Genomic DNA, 24,101 nt, shown 5'->3' on the forward strand with positions numbered 1-24,101 from the left:
AGAGGACCTCCTGGTTTCAGCTCTCAGGATTTCTAAAGGAGGTCCAGAATATGGTCAAAGACTTTCCTTTTTTTGATACTAAACTGTTCACTGACAGCACAGGATGAGTGCACCCATTAAAGGACTCCAAAGGCCGCTTTACATTTTTTCTGGGGATCTATACATGTATCCAAAAGAGAGAGTTTAGTAGGTCCCAGTCAGCACAGATATCCTGCCCCATTCAATTCCCAGAGGCCACAGTGCAAGAGACAAAGGTTCCAGAGGAGAAAATCACCCACTTCCCAATCTTCCACCTCACAAATCTTCCACCTCATAGCACCAATTTTGACAGGGTGGTTGAGGTCCTGAGCTGCTGTCCCCTTTTCATACCAACTGCAATGTTTCTCCTTCCTTCCTCCCTTCGGCAATCACCAAGTGATAGATTCCCAAGCCTACCGAAAGTGTTTACGCTTTCTATCTATTACTTGGGAATCTGTCACTACGGATGAATGGGTTTTGGAGATCATTCACTTCATTTCTCTTCTGTCTTCCAAGTCCCCTTTCCTGTCCCTCTTCAGGGACCTCTCTCACGAGAGCCTGTTATGACAGGAAATAGACTCTCTTTTACTCTTGGGTGCTATAGATTCAGTTCCCATGCATCACAGAGGGAAAGGGTTTTGTTCCAAGTATTTCCTGGTTCAAAAAAAAAAAAAAAAAAAAAAAGTTGGAGACCCATGCTAAATTTAAGGCTACTCAACACCTTTGTGAAGGCACAAAAATTGAAAATAGCAACATTTTCAAAAATTATTTTGGCACTGGACCAAGAGGATTGGCTCTTAGCCCTCAACCTTCAGGATGCATATTTCCTTGTAACAATCCACTCATCCCACAAAAGATTTCCATGTTTTATTCTCAGTCAGGACCATTTTTAGTACATGGTGCTTCTTTTTGGCTTATCAGCTACCTCAAGGGTCTTTTCAAATATCACATCAGTAGTACATCAGTAGTAGTGGCACACTTTCACAGAAAAGAAATTCTGATGTTCCCTTATGCAGATAATTAGCTTCTGAAAGATCACTCCCTGGGCCAAACTTCAGACAACTTGCAATGACATAGACCTCTTTCTCAGATTGGGCCTGCATTTCAACATTCAAAAATCCACCTTGACCCCTTTTCAAAAGTTAGAATTCATAGGAGCTAATCTTGGTCCAGTAGTGGCAAGAGCTTGCTTTCCAATGCACATATTCGTGGCCCTATCCAGCATAGTTAACACAATCCAGATTAGCATTCAAACCCCAGTCAAGAGCTGTCATCAGCTGCTGGGGCATATGGCAGCTGGTACTTTAGTTATAGACCACACAAAACTACAAACGTGATGCCTTCAAGAGTGGTTCAAGACTGTTTATGCACTGAACAGATAGTCTAACTACACTACTTTCCATACCCACCTTCATAAACGAATCTCTCAAGTGGTAGAAATACCCTCATAATGTTTGTGCAGGAGTCTCTTTCACCTGCCTTTCCCCAGCAGTTGTTATAATGACAAATGCATCCCTGTTGGAGTGGAGAGTGCATCTAGACATCCACATGGCCTAGGGCAGGTGGATGCCTTAGGAAACCACTCTGCACATCAACCTCCTGGAACTTAGGGCAGTTAGATATGCCTGGCTCCAGTTTCTATCGCTAATCCGAGGCAAACACATAAAGCTCATGATGGACAACGTGTCATTCATGTTCTGTATCAACCAGCATGGGGAGGTAAAATCCCCCTCCATCTGTCAGACTTTGCAGTTGGTGCATACGGAATCAGATAGTCATCACAGCAGCGTACTTCCCAGGAGTTGAGAATGTGACTGCACACACACTGAGCAGGCAATTCTCTTAAAACCACCGGTGAGAGAGATCCCATCATACTTACCACGTAATCCAACAATGTGGTAAGTATGATGGGAAGCACCCCTCAAATAGACCTGTTTGCCACAGCGATAAAATAAGAAATGCACCCAGTTCTGCACCAGAGGCAGGCTGGGTCATCAATCCTTGGGGGATGCTTTTCATCTTCAGTGGTTGTGGAGTCTACTGTGCTCATTCTCCTCTGACACCTCTAACATCTAAAGTTCTACTCAAAATAAAAAAGGACAAACCCAGAGCTACTCTAACAGTCCTGACCTGACCCTGACAAACATAGTTTCCTTATGTGATACAGCTGGCTGTTCACTCACTGATCACTCTCCTGGTTGCTCCTCATTTCCTCTCCAAGGAACACAGAAAGATCCTTCATCCCAATCTTGAGGGTTTTCCTGCTCAAAGCACAGTTGGTTGATGATTAATGGGCTTAAAAACAACCTGTAATGGTGTGGCACCTATGTCTTGGGAGCGCCCCCTGGTTGAGTGTGTGTGTTCCTGCAGTTTTTTCAATTTCTCGGCTCATGGTACCTGTCAGGTTGCTACTGCACAGCAGAAAACCATCTATGTGCCACACTTAAAAAAAAATGGACAAGATTTGCTTGTTGGTGTAACCTCAAAACATATTCCAAAACCTCATTGCTGTCACATACTGGACTACATTCTAGAACTAAAAAACTCAGAGCTGTCATTGTGTTCTGTTAGAGTCTAACAGAACTCCTGGCAGCCATCACAGATTTCGATTCTCCAACAGAAGGTTATTCTATATTTGCCCACCCACTGATGATGAGTAAGGCTACATTTTAATCATGGGTATTTTTAGTAAAAGTAGTGGACAGGTCACAGGCAGTAAACAAAAATTCACAGCCCGTGACCTGTCCATCACTTGTACTATGTACCCCTGACTAAAACTTGGCCGGGGGGCTGCGGGTGCTCTGGGGGTGTGGAGGGCAGCAGCGCGGTACACGGGACCCCAGCTGGTGTCTTTTGGCGGAGGCGGGCGGCAGCATGGGGCCAGGGACCCCTGCTGGTGCTAGGGGAGGAGGGGCCAGGCAGTGGTGCAGGGCCAGGGACCCCCGCTGGTGCTGGGAGGAGGAGGGTTGGCGGGGCTTGCAGGCTGCCTACCTGGGGGGAAGGAAGGCCAGATCGGTTCCGCGCACTGCCCCCACCCACTCCGGCTCTGCAGCTTCCATTGGCCAGGAACCACAGCCAATGAAAGCTGCAGGGGCAGCGCCTGTGGGTGGGGGCAGCATGCAGAGCCCCCTGACCCGTCTGCCTAGGAGCTGCAGGAACCTGCCGACCGCTTCAGGGGAGTGCCCCTCCAGGTAAGCACCACCCAGCACCCTGAGCCTCTTCTCTCACCCAAACTTCCCCAGCAGCGGCTGGTTTGGCTGGCCCACGAGCTGCCTGATCTGCTTGGGCAGCCCCAGAGCCAGCTGCATCGGCCGCTGCAGAAGTCATGGAGGTCACAGAAGTCACGGATTCCGTGACTTCTGTGATCTCCATGACAGACACGCAGCCTAAACAATGAAGTTCTTCAGGGGACTTGGAAATCTTTTTGCCAGCCAAAGTCCTATTCTGGTTTGGGACGTCAATCTGGTTCTTAAATGTCTTACAAGATCTCCATTTGAACCGATGGACCTGCTCACTCCTCCATTTGTTGATGAAAACAGCATTTCAGGTAGCCATCACATTGGCTCGACGGGGAAGAATTTCCAGAGGGATCCACACCTCCATTTGTAAATTTTTAGGGGTTTGCAAATGAAAAAAGGTTGAAAACCACTGCTTTAGCATATCATTAATGACACCCTATGTAGAATAGACCAGAGCTATGCCAAAGATTTTTCTTGCTCTGGGTGGCTGAGGCAAAGTTTGCCTCTCTCCCTGCACCTGCCCCCAGGATTGGGGCTGGAGGGATGGGTCATTTTGGTGTCAGATGTTGCAGGGGTACACACACATTCAGTTCTTGTGAGGTAATCAAAGGAGAAACTGACTTAGGACTGGTCTATACTACCCGTCTGAATCGGCGGGTAGAAATCGACCTCTCGGGGATCGATTTATCGCGTCCCGTTGGGACGCGACAATCGATCCCCGAATCGGCGCTCTAACTCCACCAGCGGAGGTGGTAGTAAGCGCCGCCGACAAAAAGCGGCAGAAATCGATTTTGCCGCCGTCCTCACAACGGGGTAAGTCGGCTGCAATACGTCAAATTCAGCTACGCTATTCACGTAGCTGAATTTGCGTATCTTAAATCGACTCCCCGCTGTAGTGTAGATGTACCCTTAGTTATATTGATTTAAAATGTCTGTACACTTTAAAACTAGATATACATTCTGTTTGTGATTTGGAATTTGAAGCAGTGTATTTTTATAAAGGCTTTTCTGTTCACTTTATTATGAGGCCTACATACCACTTCCCTATTTTGAGGATGAGCATCCCAATAGTTTAGGGTTCTAGGATGCTTTATAATGCAAATTCTTCTTCGAGTGATTGCTCATGTGTATTCCACAATAGGTGTGCATGCTCTCCACATGCACTGGTGCCGAAAGTTTTTCCCCTAGCAGTACCCGTAGGGGAGCGCCCTAGCGACCCCTGGAGTGGCGCCTTCATGGCGCGGTATAAGAGGCGCTGCGCACTCCCCCCACCCTCAGTTCCTTCTTGCTGCCAGTGAAGGTGCTTTTGAACTGCTCTGCTCCAGCTTTGCTGTAGCTCATCCCCAAAACTGCTTGTTCGTTCAGTGTATGGTACCTGTAGTTAGTTGTTTAGTTAGTTTAATTTAGCTAGAGTGCCTGGGCCCAGGTTTTAAGTTGCGCAACATGTAGGCGATCTGTGTCAGTGAGTGATCCACACGCGGACTGTTTACGCTGTTTGGGGGAAACCCATCTCAGCGATCTCTGCAAGATTTGCAAGTAGTTTAAGCCTCAGACCAAGAGAGAAAGGGACATCAGGCTCCAGGTTATTCTGATGGAGTTGGCATCAGTGCGTGGCAACCCTTCGGAACCATCGATTAGTCGGCAACGCTCCCCGTCCATGGGCATGAGGTCTACATACCACTTCCCTATTTTGAGGATGAGCATCCCAATAGTTTAGGGTTCTAGGATGCTTTGTAATCCATGGGGCACGCCAAGAAGACTAGGAAGAGGCCGCTTTCGCTGCGGCACTGGAATAAACCCAGGACAGAGGCTAGACCCATGTTGGGCAGTCCTTGATCCCCACTGGCCTCTAAGCCTCCGACTCAAGTCAAATGGAGTAGCCTGGCCCATTCGGAGCAGGCCTCCCCATATGTCCAGATGCCCTCCACCCTGGAGGCCCTGCAGGCAGCCTGGGATGTTATGTCCATGCCAGTACCAGGAGCACTGCCAATGTCAGCCCCGCACTCCAGAGGCAAGCCGCCGCTGGGATCTCCGCAGTCGCCCCCGGCTCAGTACCGGTCTCGGTCGAGGGAACGTTCCTGACGCTGTTCACCGCCCAGCATCCATTCAGGGCAAAGTCTACGTGGATCGCCCTTGACACCCACCAGGCCATCTAGTTGGGTTCCGTCTGACCGAGACTCTCGGCACTGCTCCGCCTCGAAGAGTGAACACCAATGGGACCGAGGCAGACGACGCCAAAGATCCTCATCTCGGAAGCCCGTAGCAGTCGGTCATGGCACGAACGTTGATGTCGTTCCCGTTGGTCGTCCCGCTCCAGGACCCCGCCACGGCACCGCCTCCGCAGCCCCAGGCATTGATTGCCAGCGTCTCGCCATCGCGGATCCGCTCACCGGAGCCGATCGCGGAGCCGCTGTTACTGACGGTACCAGTCCTCCACGGTGGGATTGCGGTCCTGTGGTTGGCATTGCTCCTAGCGTCGCTGCTCCTCCTGATCCAGGGACAGCAGCAGGTCTATGTCAGCCTGGCCTCTCTTCGTAGTCGTCCATTGATGGGCCAGGCCATCCAGGCCGAACAGTCTGCCCAGTGGTAGGCTTGCTCGGTGGCCGGAGCCTCAGAAGGACCATCGGCCTCCCTCTCCAGATCTCCGAGGAAGAAGTCGGTAGGATGTACATCCTCAGCTCTGTGCCTGGAGACCAACCAGGTGGTGGACCCTCCGGTGCCAGTGGACACACACAGTACCATGCCAGCCGCCTCCACCCTCCCCAGATGAGGCGATTGCGGCCCCTCTTCCCTCCATCCCTCAGGAGGACTTTCGGGCCCATCAAGAGCTCTTAAAAAGGGTGGCATCAAGCCTCCACCTCCAAGCAGAGGAGATGGAGGAGCCCTCGGACTCCCTATTTAATATACTGTCCTCCTCGGCACAGGGCAGGGTGGCCTTGTCTCTCCATGAAGGGGTGGCGAAAATTTCAAATGCCCTGTGCCAAACCCCAGCCTCATTGGCTCCCATCTCTAAGAGAGCAGAACGCAAGTATTTTGTACCCGCCAAGGGGCATGAATACTTATACACCCACCCTGCTCCTAACTCCCTGGTGGTCGAGTCGGTCAACTACAGGGAACGGCAGGGCCAACCAGCCCTTACCCAAAAAAATAAAAATTCGAGGAGGTTGGACTCATTTGGAAGAAAAATGGCCTGGGTCCTCCAAGGGCAAGCAAGTGAGGAAAAGGCGGTTTTGACTGGATGATCGGGGGCACCCTGCCAGTTCTCATCAGGGATCCACCCTCAATATAGCTTCCCTTTTCCATTTGGTTGTGTGCTTTCCTACCGGAGTGGTCGCGGCTGACCTCGGACCGATGGGTCCTCAACACCATCTCCCGGGGCTACACCCTCCAGTTTATTTTCTCCCCATCCAATTATCCCCCGCCCCCATCCCTCCTGGAGGACCCCTCATATGAGGCTCTGCTCAAGCAGGAGGTGTGGCGTCTCCTGGGCCTAGGAGCGGTGGAAGTTGTACCGAGGGAGTTCAAAGGCAAGGGGTACCACTCCCGTTATTTCTTTATCCTGAAAGCCAAAAGGGGGCTCAGGCCCATGTTGGACCTGCGAGGCATTAACCGGTACATGGTGAAGCTCGAGTTCTGCATGGTCTCCCTGGCCTCCATCCATCCCCTCCCTGGATCCCGGGGACTGGTACGCCACCCTTGATCTCGTGGACTGGTACGCCATCCTCAATCTGCAGGACGCGTACTTCCACATTCGTATATTCGAGGGGCACAGACACTTTCTCTGTTTCACGGTGAGGCAGGAACACTGCCAATTTACACTCCTCCCGTTTGGCCTGTTCACTGCCCCCGGGGTATTCATGAAATGTATGTCAGTGGTGGTGGCCTACCTCAGGTGCCGGGGGAGGTCCAGATCTTCCCCTATCTGGACAACTGGTTGGTCAAGGGCAGCTCCCGGTCGCAGGTGCAGGATCACATGGCACTCCTTCTGTCCACATGCACCACTTCGGGCCTGTTGGTAAACAACACCAAATCCACGTTAGTACAATGCATAGAGTTTATCTGGGCAGTCCTGGACGCCTCGTCGGCCATAGCCTCACTCCCACTGGAGAGGTTCGAGACCCTGAAGGGGCTCATCGACACAGTCACAAGGTTTCCGGTGACAACAGCCAGAGCGTGCCTCCAGCTCTTGGGTCACATGTTGGTGTGTACGTATGTGGTCCGTCATGCCAGACTCAGGATGAGGCCCCTCCAGCTCTGATTGGCCTCGGAGTTCTCCCAGGCCAGGGACAGGATGGACAGAATCCTCACGGTGCCCGAGCCAGTGACCACCTCCCTATGGTGGTAGTCCCCCCGTCAAGGGGGTCCCGCTCAGGGGCAGGGCCCCATTGCTGGAATTGGTGTCTGACGCATCGGACCTGGGATGGGGGGCCCATGTGAGGAATGTTCAGATCCAAGGTCTGTGGTCGGATCAGGATCTGACCCTCCACATAAATGTCAAGGAGCTCAGGGCGGTATGGCAGTCGTGCATGGCCTTCCGCTCGCACCTGGAGGGACGGGTGGTCAGGGTCCTCATGGACAACACGGCCTTGATGTTCTACATCAGGAGACAAGGCGGGGCCCGATCCTCTGCCATGAAGCCCTCAGGCTGTAGGACTTTTGTATAGCCCACGACATCTGCCTACAGACCTTCCATCTGCCGGGCGCCCGGAACGTGCGGGCGGATTGCTTGTGCAGGGACTTCTCTTCTCAGCATGAGTGGTCTCTCCACCCAGAGGTGGTGCACAGACTTTTCCAAGTGTGGGGAACTCCCCAGGTGGACTTGTTCACGACTCGGCAGAACAGTCGCTGTCCCCGGTTCTGCTTCCGGGGGGCAGGGGTGGAGCGCTATCTCTGATGTCTTCCTCCTGTCCTGGTCAAGCCAATTTCTCTATGCCTTTCCCCCATCCCACTGATCGGCAAGGTCCTGGAAAAGATAAAGACGGACAAGTCCCAGGTCCTTCTGATGGCCCCAGCCTGGCCCAGGCAGCACTGTTACGGGACCCTCCCGGGCCTGGCGGTCACCCCGTCGTGGCCGTTGCCATCCTGCCTGGACCTGCTCTCCCAGGACCCAGGCCACCGCCTCCACCCAAACCTAGCAGCACTCCACCTCACGGCGTGGCTGCTCAATGGTTAGGTAGGGAGGAAAGGACGTGCTCAGAAAGGGTTCAGCGCATCCTCCTAGAAAGCAGGTGGCCCTCCACGCGCCGAGCCTACTTGGCAAAGTGGTCTCGGTTTTCCAGGTGGGCAGACGAGCGGGGAGTTTCCCCGGTGGCCACCCCAATCCAACTTATTCTGGACTACCCCCTTCATTTTAGAGCCCAGGGCCTGGTGCCCTCGTCAGTCAAGGTGCACCTGGCAGCCATAACGGCCTTTCATCCCCCAATGCAGGGCCACATGGTATGGCTCTCCCATGCTATGACTGGCCGATTCCTTAAGGGGTTGAATCGTCTCTTCCCATATGTTAGGCTCGTCTCATGGGGCCCCTGTTTGAGCCGCTAGCCATGTGCTCCAGGTCACGCCTCTCATGGAAGGTGTCCTTCCTGGTTGCTATCACATCGGCTAGGCGGGTCTCAGAACTCAGGGCCCTGACCTCCGAGTCCCCGTACACAGTGTTTCATAAAGATAAGGTCTGCGCTGCCCCCACCCTTCGTTCCTCCCGAAGGTGGTCTCTGCCTATCACATGGGTCGGGACATTTTTCTGCCGGTCCTCTGCCCCAAACCCCATGAGTCCAGTGAGGAGCGCTGCCTCCACCCACTGGATGTGCGACGGGCTCTGGCTTTTTACTTGGAGCGGACTAAGCCGTTCAGAAAATCCTCGCAACTGTTCATCGCCTTGGCTGAGTGCATGAAAGGTCAGCCGATCTCCACTCAGCGGCTCTCCAACTGGATCACCTCGTGCATCTGTACCTGTTATGACCTGGCAGGAATCCTCTGCCACCAATTGTGAAGGCACACTCAACTAGGGCGCAGGCCTCGTCAGCTGCCTTTTTGGCCCTTGTTCCCATTCAGGACGTTTGTAGGGTTGCCATGTGGTCTTCAGTTCACACGTTCACCTTGCATTATGTGATTGTCTCTCAGACCAGGGAGGATGCCAGGTTCGGCAGGGCCGTTCTCCGTCCCAAGAGTTTGTGAACTCCTTCCCACCTCCAACAGATATAGCTTGGAATCACCTATTGTGGAATACACATGAGCAATCACTCGAAGAAGAAAAGACAGTTACCTTTTCCATAACTGGTGTTCTTCGAGATGTGCTGCTCGTGTCTATTCCACATCCCGCCCTCCTTCCCTTTTGTCAAAGTTGTCTGGCAAGAAGGAACTGAGGGTGGGGGGAACGCGCAGTGCCCCTTATACCACGCCATGGAGGCTCCACTCCAGGGGTCACTAGGGCGCTCCTCTATGGGTACTGCTAGGGAAAAAACTTCTGGTACCGGTGCACATGGCAAGCATGCACACCTATTGTGGAATAGACATGAGCAACACATCTTGAAGAACACCAGTTACGGAAAAGGTAACTGTCTTTTCTTTTTTTTTTTTTTTTTTTTTTTGATTTTTGGTTTCTAACAATGTCTTCCTGTGCTGAATATACATCTTCACCCCTTATGTCGTAATAAAAAAAAATACCATTTGGGACTCGAGATATTGAGGTAAAAATCTGGTGTCCCATAGCTTTCTTAGTGTTTTTCTTTACATATTAATTAAAAATGCCTTTCTACTGTAAAAATGATGAACAATATTACATTATTTCATTTTGTACTTTTCTATTACAGTTGATGCAAACACATGGGCACAAGTTATTGCGTTGTACCCAACTTTAGTTGAATGTATCACTTGCTCATCCTCGGAAGTCTGTTCTGCTCTCAAGGAGGCACTAGTTCCCTTTAAGGACTTTATGCATCCACCAGCACCCAAGGTACAGAATGGAGAGTCTTGAAAAGATAAAACTTTTTTATTTTTGAAAGAAAAAAAGTATCCCAAAAAAGAATGTTTGTTCCTAACTGAGACTTCTCTGAGGAAATCTCTTGATACTAGTACTTGGCAACCAGCGTTGACCTTACAATTGTACTAACAAGAGCTTTGTAATTCATGCATACAAGCTTACAGCTCAGAGGTTCCAGAGTGAGTAGCAGTGCAAGCCTTTAATAAATTTAACTGACTAGATGGAATCAGTTGCAACCTAATGTACTTGCTACAATATATTGAAGTGGTGATTGAAAAGTGGGCTTATGTACAGCTTGTGGTGTATGTGTTAATGATGTAATTTTAAAAAAAGTATTTCAATTCAGTCAGATTGATTAGGCTGGTGTTTTGCACCATTTTTTCAAGTACAAAATTGTACTAAAATTTTATGCAAGATGGTACTGTAACATTCCATATGATTATCTGTAACCAGCCTTTGTAAACAAAGGGAACTGATGAACTTGTGTGTATAATAAATGGTACAGTTCTGTATAAAATAGTTGCATTTATTATTTAAATTCTTTTTAAAATATTGATAATGTTAAATGCTTGAAAATGTATTTATTATTAATACTAAGTTGTAGGCTTGCATTTTTACGTACAATTTGCCTTCATAATTGGCAGATATGGTTATTCATATCTGATCATCCGGTTAATTTTTTTGCTTATTTGAATGTATCTTATCTCAACAAAGAGGTCATATGATGAAAGACGGCAAACAGCCAATGATCTGCTGATTTCAGACTTTAAAGTAGGTGATTTGAAATGAGTTTGAATATATGGAAATATACTGTAGCACTCCACCTCTACCATACCTCACATCACAAAATATTTGTTTCAACATACTCATTTACGTAAGTCTTTCCATTTTTATGTTTGTTTTTGGTAGTTGTCCTGCTTTCCAAGAATGTTTCATATTTGGGATTTATATCTCTTTTTTGTCCATAATGGTAGTTGTCATTGTCTTTGAATTATGATCCAAGAAAGATTTCAAATATCTGATATATTTGGCTGTAATTTTTTTTGTTTGTTTGTTTGAGTAATCTTAAGCGCTCTGTTTTGTACTGTCTTTTCAGCCCAAACAATAATTGTTCTAACCTTCAAGTATAAAATGTGCGCGTGATATAAACCATGAGAAGTGTATTTTTGAAGATTGTTATTCATTTAGAAGTGCAGTAAACTTTCTGTCATGAAGTAAAATGTGAATTTTGTTTCCCTTTCATGTACTACATAGTTGAAGCAGAATACTTTTAAGTACTACTCTTTATAAAGTTGAATTGTGACATAGCATATTATATTCCTATTCAATGAATTGTTTCAGTAATATTTCACCTGTATTTAGGTATTTATTATCATCCATGTGAAGAGCTTTAAAATATAGCTTTAAAAACGTAAGTCTAAAGTTAGACTCCTACATCCACCGCTAGGCACCTGCCTGTTTTTTCCAAAGTGCTGAATTCTTAATAGCTGCTATTGTCCTGGCCCAGTGCAGAGGACTGAACTAGATGATCTACCGAGGTTCCTTGCAGGCCTACATTTCTATGATTTTATGAAATCAGACGAGGTCCTTGGGAGGAGTTGGGTACTCAGTGCTTTTAAAAATTGGGCAGACAACTTCCTATGGATTATATAGATTAACTTTAGGTTCTGGACTTTTAAAATATTGCGCAGATATTAAAAACCAGGATCATGCATACACTTTTGTAGGTTAAAAGATATCCATTGGTTTATGTGAATAGATTAGGGTTGCTAACCCTCCAGGATTGTCCTGAAGTCTCCAGGAATTAAATATTAATCTTTAATTAACAATAATGTCATGTGATGAAACCTCCAGAAATACGTCCAACCAAAATTGGCAATCGTAGAATTGATGTAAAGTTGAAGGAGTTGCTAGTAGAGTGTTTCATTATGAATTGGTCAGAATTAGAGAGTCTGTTAGTGCATAGTACTAGGCAACCACAGTTTTTAAATGCTTGCTCCTTTTATGCGCCATATTATATTATTATTCTCACTTAAAAAATAGAAAACTAGGAGAGAGAGAGAGAACTTTCCTTTATGTTTCATTTTCCATCATTGGGGATTTTTAAGAGCAGGTTGTACAAACACCTGTCAGGGATGGTCTAGATAATACTTAGTCCTGCCTTGAGTGCAGGGGACTGGATTAGATGACCTCCCAGGTCCCTTTCAGTTCTATGATTCTATGATTTTAAACTGCAATAAATGCACAACAAGCTTTAAGATCTTGTGTATTTCTCAGTGAACAAAGTTGTATGGATTCTGTCTTCAAGCTTGGATAAACTAGTTTCTTCCCTAGCTTTAGAGAACACGAATTTTGTATTAGGAAACCAAATATTTTCCCTAACAGCTGAGTTTGGGTATGTCTTGAAATGTTTTAGTTCATTTTGAGTGTAAAAATAGCTAATTTTGAGAAGCAGTTCCAAAATGCCACAATATGGAAACCTGTACACCAAACGAATGTCAATTTTTAGATTTCCTCTAAATCTGAAAATAACTGCAGTACTGATGAAAGCAACATATTTTTAGGGCCAGGTCTTGCTGACTTCAGTAGAAGGATGGTCAGGGCCCATAGTGTTACTTTAATTAAAAAAAAAAAAAAAAAAAAGCACAATAATTGTATTTAGAAGTCTCTATTTTAGCTAGCTATGTCAGAGCTTATTGTTTTTAATTCCTGTTTATTTTATTTGGGAAATCAGGCTAAAGATACATCAGACCCAATAAAGGATAACAGTATATGCTCAGTACAGTGAACTTCCTTTGGCTTGATATGTATAAAACATTTTCTGTTTTATTTGTCTATATTCTTTGCTTCTAGAACTTAGTATTCTTTATCGCCTGGGGGTGGGAGGCACACCTTCTAAGAGACATTTAAAACCAACATTCTTCTACTTATTAGCTTGTTTTTCCTCCCCTTAGTCACCAAATTATTCTTAGGGCATTGTACATCTGGAACTCACCGTAAAGCTGAGGTCTAATCTAGTCAGACGTTCTTACCCTTTTTTATATATGTGACTAACTTATGAAAGCTAACAACTTAAGCATTTAATGTAGAAGGACGGCTTTTCACTGTGGATGAAAGTCAGCCTCTTTACAATGTCATCTTGCTCATTTATAACTCTAGTATTACTTACATAGAAGTATTGCTTTCTTTTCCTCTGCTGAGGGTTCTTGTTTTCTAATAAATATTGATACAGGAGCATTGATGCAAAAAGTCTTTTTGGATTTGTAGAATTTTTATTTTATCAGTATTTCTAGTAATGGAGATTCTGTACTTCCTCCTTCAAGAAATATCTTAACCAGTAAAAATGTGGACCCTGAAGATGCACATACATATGTATAAGTTTAACTTTATATACATGAGTAATAGTCCCATTCAAATCAGTACTCTCACATGAAGTAAAGTATGCGCATACGTGTTTGCAAGGTTGGAGTCTAACTTATTTTAGTTTAAAATTCACTAAAATGCACTGGATCACCAAAAGTAGCTGGGGAGTCGAAGTAATTCTTATAGCCTTACGAAGATAACTTCTTGAGCTCCCTTCCTGCAACATGCTATAAGGCTCTAGATCAGGGGTAGGCAACCTATGGCAAGTGTGCCAAAGGCGGCACGCAAGCTGATTTTCAGTGGCACTCATGCTGCGTGGGTCCTGGACACCAGTCCAGGGGGCTCTGCGTTTTAATTTAATTTTAAATTAAGCTTCTTAAACATTTTTAAAACCTTATTTACTTTACATACAACAGTAGTTTAGTTATATATTATAGACTTATAGAAAGAGACCTTCTAAAAATGTTAAAATGGATTACTGGCACGCGAAACCTTAAATTAGAGTGAATAAATGAAGACTTGGCACACCACTTCTGAAAGGTTGCCAACCCCTGCTCTAGATTCTATGGGACATGTCTTCCAGTAATTATAAAATTACTAAATGCAACCACCACCTCCCAAAAAATGATTGGGAGCCAGGATTGAAAATGTGAAAATCCGACACATACGTTGAAAGGAACATACACAAGATATTGATATATTGGGGAGAACTTACCTTATCTCCATGCCTCAGACATTGCAACAATATGAGCAAGACTTTGAGCTTGTATATAATCACAGTTGATCTAATAAGAAAAAGTGAGTATATACCCTAATTTCAATTCAGAACATAGGCTCTGGATGGCGAAAGGTTGCCACAGCTTCCAATTTTTAATAAGTTTATAGAATACTATGTTGAGTATCCTGATATCAAAGAAAAAAATATTAATAGGCATAATATCTGCATTTACTAAAACAAGAAATAAGAACTTAAAAGATTGCATTATGTTTTTGCCCAGATCAAAAGGCATTTCTCATCTCATCCTGAAATTTAGACAGGTAGTTCCACAACTAAACCTTTGTCCTTGGTTACAAGTGTTAAAAAATGTATTGGAGAAAAACACAAACTGTGGGTTGGGTCTGCAGATGCAATCAGTAGCCTAACTCAGCTCCCATTCTAGTTAATGGAAGTTCTACTGTTGACTTCAGTGGGAACACATTCTGGCTGAGTGCTTTTGAAAATTCCACTCCTTAGTATCTGGTTCTTTGGAACTTCTCATTTAGGAATAGCTCAAGCTTTAGCATGATTTACCCAGTGTACCTCCACTTAACAATCCTGAAATGTAGTAGTGATAGGGTTTTTATAAGTTAATTTCAGGCTGTGTAATGTACTTGAGTTGTTACTTAGTTGTTACGTGGTTGTTACTTGGGTTCTACTTGGTTGTTACTTGGGTAACCTACATATATAAATAGTTTTGTCTTCATCTTTAATACCATACAGATTTTTGCATCTGGATAATGAAACAAATGTCGTGAGTCATCTCAAATACCTGAGCTATCTGAGTCAATATCATAGCTCTCTAGTGCATGGGATTTAGCTTCCATAATACCTCATAACTTCATCTCCCCATGTTTGTGAAGAAAAAAGGCAAAGCCATACTTGATCTGGCAGGGGCTTTAAGGCAAATCAGCATTCCCATGTCACTGCATGAAACCCAGTCCACATGCATTAATGAACTCTTAGCCAAATTAAATGTAACAACAAAGTGGCAAATGGCTCCTTTAAGCAAGAATCTTCCTTTCTTTCTGTTCCATCTTCTTAGCCCTCCCCCCTCCAAAGAAATGGTGGCATAGGCTATGTACTATTTTAATCTATTCTTGTTCCTGTCGATTTAGGGTTATTTATAAGTGAAGGAGCATGGAAATTATTAATTTCTCTTGAAAATAAGACAATATACAAATTTACTGTGCATGAAATAATTGCACATAGGAAGAAATGAAATTGTAGTATTAAGAAGATGGTTTAACTTTTATAAGGCCACCTTAAAATAATTAAAAAATTTTAGCTTTCTGGATATTGTAAGATACAATTGTAGAGAGTCCGTATTAGTTCGTTGTTAGTATTACTCTAGCAGTTGAGTAAGATATTTTTTCTAGTAAAAGAGGATGTATTGAATGGGGATGCAGGGTGAATTGTTAATAATTGATATTCATAGATCAGCTATTCTTATTTTCTTTCTTAGCCCTGGTCTACACCATAAGTTTAGGTTGAATGTAGCAGCATTAGGTTGATTTAACCCTGCACTTGACTTAAAGGGCTCTTAAAATTGATTTCTGAACTCCTCCCCGGCGAGGGGTTTAGTGCTAAAATCGACCTTGCTGGGTTGAATTTGGGGTAGTGTGGACACAATTCGACAGTATTGGCCTCTGGGAGCTATCCTAGAGTGCTCCGTTGTGACTGCTCTGGACAGTACTCTCATCTCAGATGCACTGGCAAGGTAGACAGGAAAAGCCCTGGGAACTTTTGAATTTCATTTCCTGTTTGGCCAGCGTGGTGAGCTGATCAGCACAGGTGACCATGGAGTCCCAGAATTACAAAAGAGCTCCAGTATGGACTGAACGGGAGGTACTGGGTCTGATCACTGTATGGGGAGAAGAATCTGTGCAGGCAGAACTCCCTTCCAAAAGATGAAATGCCAGTATATTTGCCAAAATCTCCAAGGGCATGATGGACAGAGGCTACAACAGGGACACACAGTAGTGCCACGTGAAAGTTAAGGAGTTGAGGCAAGCCTACCAAAAGACAAAAGATGCAAATGGTCGCTCCAGGTCAGAGCCCCATACATGCCGCTTCTATGATGAGCTGCATGGCATTCTAGGGGGGGCCCCTACCACTACCCCACCACTGTAGGTGGACACCTGCAAGGAGGGAGTCTCATGCAAGAGGGATGAGGATTTTGTGGAGGAGGAGGTTGAGGATAGCGCACAGCAGGCAAGCAGAGAATCACTTCTCCCCAGAAGCCAGGAACTGTTCATCACCCTGGAGCCAATACCCTCCCAACCCTCCCAATGTGGGCTCCCAGACCATGAAGCTGGAGAAGGCACCTCTGGTGAGTGTACCTTTTCTAAATATAATACAGGGTTTAAAAGCAAGCATTTTTAATGATTAATTTGCCCTAAAAACTTGGGATGCATTTGCGGCCAGTATAGTTACTGGAAAAGTCTGTTAATGTGTCTGGGGATGGAGCGGAAATCCTTCAGGGACATCTCCATGAAGCTCTCCTGGAGGCACTCTAAAAGCCTTTGCAGAAGGTTTCTGGGGAGGGCAGCCTTATTCCGTCCTCCATGGTAGGATAAAAGCCAGTAGCAAGTAGTCTGGAATCGCTGCAGAACAAAACATTGCAGCAAATGGGCCTGGGCTTTGGTGGCATTCAAGCAACATCTGTTCTTTATCTCTGTGTTAGCCTCAGGAGAGTGATATCATTCATGATCAACTGGTTGAAATACAGGAAATTTGTTTTAGGGGACATTCAGAGGTGCCTGTTCCTGCTGGGCTGTTTGTCTTTGGTGAAAAGAAATCATCCCCGCTGTTAGCCCGCGGTGAGGGGAGGCCCGCTCATACTGAGCTGTTCACGTTTGGCTGACAGGGATCTTCACTTCCCCCCAACCGCGTGGCTAGTATCAGGGAAGCGATCATCCCAGAGAATTGGGGGGGGGGGGGATTGTGCTGCACATTCCCCCTAAAACTGCAGCCCCTCCTTTTAAATGGCTAACCCAACGGGCTTTGCTTGGTATGGAAAAGGAGGGCGCTGCTGTTTGAAACCATTCCCACATGTTATGAAGGTTGAAGAAGCCAAAATCCTTTGCCTTACCATGGCTGCCTGCAAGCCAAATTCTGTTGCCCAGCTGAGCATGCGAGATGTCTCACACCAAACCGGCAGGCACTCAATATAAGAGGCAAAATGCGACCTTGTACCAAAAGCACATGTGCTATGTAATGTAAATCACTTGATTCAGTGTGAAAGTCTTCCCCTTGTTCTCTAAAATACTACTCTCCCTTTTTTTCCTCCCGCAGTTGCAAATGTTTCTAAGCTCCCCCCATCATCTCCGTCCCAGAAGCTAGCGCAGATTAGAAGGCGAAAAAAACACACTCACGATGACATGTTCTCAGAGCTCATGCAGTCCTCCCGCACTGAAAGAGCTCAGCAGAATGCATGGAGGCAAACAATGGTAGAATCCAGGAAAGCGTTAAATGAACGCGATGAGAGGAGGGAGGAGGACGCTGAGAGGAGGCAGGATGCAATGCTGAGGCTAATGGGGGATCAAACTGACATGTTCAGGCATCTGGTGGAGCTGCAGGAAAGGCAGCAGGAGCACAGACCGCCGCTGCAGCCCCTGTCTAACCGCCTGCCCTCCTCCCCAAGTTCCATATCCTCCTCACCCAGATGCCCAAGAACGCGGGGGTTGGGGAGAGGGAGAGGCTAGGGGCACCCAGCCACTCCACCCCAGAGGATTGCCCAAACAACAGAAGTCTGGCATTTAATAAGTTTTGAACTATAGTGTGGCCTTGTCGTTCCCTTCTCCCTTCATCCACCACTCCACCCGGTGCGTCCCTCCTGGCCCACCCCTCCCGGGCTACCTTGTGAGTTTCCCCCCAATTTATATGATGAATTAATAAAGAATGCATGATTTGGAAACAATAATGACTTTATTGCCTCTGAAAGTAGTGATCGAAGGAGGGAGGTTGGTTGGCCTACAGGGAAGTAGAGTCAACCAAGGGGGCGGGTTTTCATCAAGGAGAAACAAAGAGAACTGTCACACCGTAGCCTGGCCAGTCATGAAACTGGTTTTCAAAGCTTCTCTGATGCGCAGGGTGCCCAGCTGTGCTCTTCTAATTGCCCTGGTGTCTGGCTGCGTGTAATTGGCTGCCAGGCGATTTTCCTCAACCTCCCACCCCACCATAAACGTCTCCCCCTTACTTGCACAGATATTGTGGAGCACACAGCAAGCAGCAATAACAATGGGAATATTGGTTTCGCTGAGGTCTAACCTAGTCAGTAAACTGCGCCAGCGAGCTTTTAATCGTCCAAATGCACATTCTACCACCATTCTGCACTTGCTCAGCCTGTAGTTGAACTGCTTCTTACTACTGTCCAGGATGCCTGTGTATGGCTTCATGAGCCATTAAGGGTAGGCTGGGTCCCCAAGGATAACTATAGGCATTTCAACACCCCCAACGGTAATTTTCTGGTCTGGGAAGTAAGTTCCTTCCTGCAGCTGTTCAAACAGACCAGAGTTCCTGAAGATGCGAGCGTCCTGCACTTTTCCCGGCCATCCCACGTTGATGTCGGTGAAACGTCCCTTATGATCCACCAGTGCTTGCAGCACCATTGAAAAGTACCCCTTGCGGTTTACGTACTGGCTGCCAAGGTGGTCCGGCTCCAAGATAGGGATATGCATTCCGTCTATCACCCCACCACAGTTAGGGAACCCCATTGCAGCAAAGCCATCCACTATGACCTGCACATTTCCCAGAGTCACTACTCTTGGTAGCAGCAACGCAGTGATTGCGTTGGCTACGTGGATCACAGGAACCCCCACAGTAGATTTAGCCACTCCAAATTGATTCCCGACTGACCAGTAGCTGTCTGGCATTGCAAGCTTCCAGAGGGCTATCGCCACTCACTTCTCAACTGTGAGGGCTGCTCTCATTTTGGAATTCTTGCGCTTCCAGGCAGGGGAAAGCAAGTCACAAAGTTCTATGAAAGTCCCCTTACGCATGCAAAAGTTTCGCAGCCACTGGGAATCATTCCAGACCTGCAACACTATGCGGTCCCACCAGTCTGTGCTTGTTTCCCGGGCCCAGAATTGGCGTTCCACAGCAGGAACCTGCCCCATTACCACCATGATGTCCAAATTGCCAGGGCCCGTGCTTTAAGAGAAGTCTGTATCCATGTCCTCATCGTTATCGTGATCGCGCTGTCGTCACCTCCTCGCCTGTTTTTGCAGGTTCTGCACATACTGCAGGATAATGCGCAAGGTGTTTACAATGCTCACAACAGCAGTGGTGACGTTGAGCTGAGCGGGCTCCATACTTGCTGTGGTATGGTGTCTGCAGAAGAGCAGAGTTGCAGCGGAAGCGGTGGATGACAGCGGATGCCACGAGAATACATATTTATACAGAACGATAAGAGGACCTGCGAGGTGGATTCATGGCACCAGGAGAGCAGAGATGTAGTGGAGGACAACGGTTAGCACCGTGCACATTTCCCGAGGAACACACATACCCGGGAGCACATGACAGACAACATGGAGAAATTTGCTATTGAGACAAGAGCAGCAGAGCAAAGTTGCAGCGGAAGCGGTGTATGACGATGGTTAGCAGTCCTACTGCCCGTCTGCTGATAGTAGCACCCAGGACACAACTGTGGCAGTGTCAGTGAGCAAGCTGAGTGGGCTGCACGCTTGCCGTGGTATGGCGTCTGCACGGAAAAAAGGCGCGAAACGATCGTCTGATGTTGCTTTCACGGAGAGAGAGCGAATGACCACATGTACCCAAAACTACCCGCAACAATGTTTGTCCCATCAGGCATTGGGAGCTTAACCCAGAATTCCAATGGGTGGTGGAGACTGCAGAAACTGTGGGATAGCAACCCACAGTGCACCGCTCCGTAAATCCATGCTAGCCACGGTAGTGAGGATGCACTCTGCCGACTTAACGCGCTTAGTGTGGACATACGCAATTGACTGTATAAAATCGATTTCTAAAAATTGACTTTTATAAAATCGACCTAATTTCATAGTGTAGATATACCCGTAGTTTTTTATAAATTCAGTATACACATTTAAACTAAAATCTATTTTCTAAGCATGTTTCAAAGGCATTTACTTTGGAATACTTTCAGTTTCCATTATACTTTATTACATGTTTTGAGTTTTTTTGTTAGCTTCTGTTACACAGCAACATTCAATGATAGAAATCTTTCTTAATGATAGAAATGCTGTATGTTTGCTCCATGGAATATTTTGTATACATGCTAGATATCCACAGTGATGCAGTACTCAGCTGAAGCATGAACCATAACTAATTGTGCTCTATGTGATTGATTCTCAGCCATCAGATAAGAAAATAATATTTTTTTCACACATGGATTTTGAGACCATTTCCAGTTGCTGCAAAGGGGGTGATATAAGGTTTTATTTTGTACTGTTCATCTTAGAAGTACCTATTGAACTATACAAATAAACTGCAAATCATGCCAGCAAAATGGCAGCTATCCTGTCCTCCATGAAGATATAGATATATTTATAGATAAATGAAGAGATCCAGTGGTGCAGTAACACCAGGGTGTAACTTTTTCTTTATTTAGACAGAAAACAGTAAGCTCTATCACTCTTGAGTTGTAAAAGTTGTCCAGTTGTATAAAGTGGTCTTAGTCTAGAGCTTTTACCATTAACAGACAATCCTGATAAATATTTTAATTCTCTGCTGTCTCCCAAGACCAATTACTGCCTGGCATGTATGTCAGACTTAAATCTTTTCATGGGCATGGTTTTAGCTAACCTCTTTAAGTATCTTACTTGCAATTGGCTAATAAAGTTTATAGTCTGCTGACAATTTATTTTTGCACTCCGTGTGTTTTTGTCTAAACAAATGGCATACACAATAATTAGAGATGCTGTGACTGCCACTTATCATGCTGACCAGTATTGTCTAATTGTTTCCTAGTGCTCCCTTTGCCATTCTCTATTACCTGTTGTCTTTCAACTTAGCCTTAAATTGTAAGCTCTTTTTGGCGTAGGGCCCATCTTTTTGTTATATGTTCGTACAGCGACTAACACAGAGTAGCTCTGACTAGAGCCCAGAGACACTATTACAATACAAGTAATATATAATAGTAGACAACTGCTTCTGCCTTGGACATAAATATTTTTGGGGCTCAAGAATTATATTTTAACTAAAAACGTATATTTTAGCCATACAGATCATGACTGTGTTGAAGTTTTGTCAAGGGTTACCATAGGCAAGGCTAGTAGAACACACAATTGCAACCCATAAGGTTGACAGTTCCTCACTAGAATCCTTAACTAAACTCAAACTTGAACTTATTTTCTCATTTCTCTTTAGCTGTCATTAGTTGAAAACAGATGGAGAGTTGATGAGGCAGAAACATATAAGAAGTCTATTCCAGATGTCAGGAGGTGCAGAGAAGTCTCTCATACTAACAGTGGTGAGATTGTGTGAACAGGCAGAGAGGAGGCCAGTGCTAGACAAGCAGGGAAGAGAGCCAAAAGAAAAAAGATTAGTCAGATAGGTGGAATCAAGTCCATAGTGGGTTTAAATATGAGGAGAGCAATTTATACAGAATCTTGAATGGGGAGAAAAACAAAATTGTATAGAATGGGAGTGAGGTTGATTCTGTTTCTTCGTATGTGTGTAAAAGGTGAGCAGCAGTCTTCTGTACACGGGAGAGTCTGCAGAGCTGGGACTTGGAGATAATCTAGGAACTCCTCTGAGGTTTGGGGTGACTTTTTTAAGCATTACCTTCTGGCTTTTCTTTTTCTCTTTGTTTTCTTTAATTGTGTAAAAAAAGAATAATATGGATGCTTCCCTTCTTATATTGTAATGGGTTCTCTTTAAAATGTTCGTTCATAAATGGTTAAAAATATTAATGGGCTTACATGACACCTAGGCTGATTACTAAAACATGTAAAAGAGCCAGGTTTGGGAGGAACATTGGCCCAATGAGGACTAAGAGTATTATGTAAATTAACACATTCCTTCTCTGGGAAGAGGTTGCTAGTGCAATACTGTATTAAGAATGCATTCAAGGAGCTATGAAAACTTTACTGCAAGCTTAGCTAATTAAAAAAAAAGATATGGGGAGAAGAGGATTTGGAGGAAACATAGTGCCTCAGATAAAATTAAAGGATGAAAACATGAGGAACTTCAGTTCACAATCGTGGGTCTCTTGGCTTCTGTGCAGACACAAGAATCTGTCCACAGGGTGCAGCTTGGAGGATCCATGGCCCTGCTCAGGATTGCGAGTGTGCGAGAATGCCGGGAGTGGGGTGGGGGGGGAGGAGTACAGTTTAAAAACTAATGCTAATAATTATTGCATTATTTTCAGCAGCATAGAAACTTTAGAAAATAAAAATAATCTATAAACATATTTCACATACGTGCATTTTAATAATTTAATCTTCATAAGCACTGTCCCTACATCGGGTTCTGTAGGTAACTAGTTTGTTACTAGTGAGTACAAGCCCGAGACCCCCCCCACCCTAACTGCCCCCCAGGGTCCCACCACCTACCAAACTTGCCCCGCTCTCTGTCCCCTGACTGCCCCCCCCGAACCTCCGCCCCCTCCAACTGCTCCCTGCCCCTTATCCAACCCCTCCCCCCAGCTTTCTATCCACCTTATAGTCCATTCATCCAGCCCATACTTCTTTAACTTGCTGGCAAGAATACTGTGGGAGACCGTATCAAAAGCTTTGCTAAAGTCAAGGAATAACACGTCCACTGCTTTCCCCTCATCCACAGAGCCAGTTATCTCGTCATAGAAGGCAATTAGGTTAGTCAGGCACGACTTCCCTTTGGTGAATCCATGCTGATTGTTCCTGATCACTTTCCTCTCCTCTAAGTGCTTCAGAATTGATTCCTTGAGGACCTGCTCCATAATTTTTCCAGGGACTGAGATGAGGCTGACTGGCCAGTAGTTCCCTGGATCCTCCTCCTTCCCTTTTTTAAAGATGGACACTACATTAGCCTTTTTTTCCAGTCATCTGGGACCTCCCCCGATCGCCATGAGTTTTCAAAGATAATGGCCAATGGCTCTGCAATCACATCCGTCAACTCCTTTAGCTCCCTCGGATGCAGCACATCCGGCCCCATGGACTTGTGCTCATCCAGCTTTTCTAAATAGTCCTGTACCACTTCTTTCTCCACAGAGAGCTAGTCGTCTCCTCCTCATGCTGTGCTGCCCAGTGCAGTAGTCTGGGAGCTGACCTTGTTCGTGAAGACAGAGGCAAAAAAAGCATTGAGTACATTAGCTTTTTCCACATCCTCTGTCACTATGTTGCCTCCCTCATTCAGTAAGAGGCCCACACTTTCCTTGACTTTCTTCTTGTTGCTAACATTCCTGAAGAAACCCTTCTTGTTACTCTTAATATCTCTTGCTAGCTGCAACTCCAAGTGTGGTTTGGCCTACCTGATTTCACTCCTGCATGCCTGAGCAATATTTTTATACTCCTCACTGGTCATTTGTCCAATCTTCCACTTCTTGTAAGCTTCTTTTTTGTGTTTAAGATCAGCAAGGATTTCTCGCCTGCCATATGCTTCTCGGCCTTGTTGCCGGCACAGAGTGCCCGAGGACAGCAACAGCGGGGTTCGTTGCCTGGTGTGCTTCGCGCCAATAAACACACCAGGGTGGAGAAGCAATCAAAGTTTATTTGGGATCCCAAAGTGGTGCAAGGAGACTGGCAAGTCTCAAATCAAGCACACTATCATAAGCAGTTTCTTTCTT

General features: G+C 45.8%; 1 protein-coding gene across 4 annotated transcripts in view; it reads left to right on the top strand.

Annotated features, from left to right (window-relative positions):
• The window catches only part of MON2 (MON2 homolog, regulator of endosome-to-Golgi trafficking), a 172,964-nt gene extending 159,481 nt beyond the window's left edge, over window positions 1-13,483 (top strand). For 3 of the 4 annotated variants that reach the window (XM_054025391.1, XM_054025400.1, XM_054025410.1), the window contains one exon: window positions 10,064-13,483. In XM_054025391.1, the coding sequence (XP_053881366.1) occupies window positions 10,064-10,227 (164 nt within the window). In that variant the 3' untranslated portion in view covers window positions 10,228-13,483. The remainder of the gene's footprint in view (window positions 1-10,063) is intronic. The other variant, XM_054025417.1, reaches the window with a different exon arrangement.
• Window positions 13,484-24,101: the final 10,618 nt, after the last annotated feature.

This window comes from Malaclemys terrapin, chromosome 1 (genome assembly GCF_027887155.1).
Source record: "Malaclemys terrapin pileata isolate rMalTer1 chromosome 1, rMalTer1.hap1, whole genome shotgun sequence".
Taxonomy (NCBI): Eukaryota; Metazoa; Chordata; order Testudines; family Emydidae; genus Malaclemys; species Malaclemys terrapin.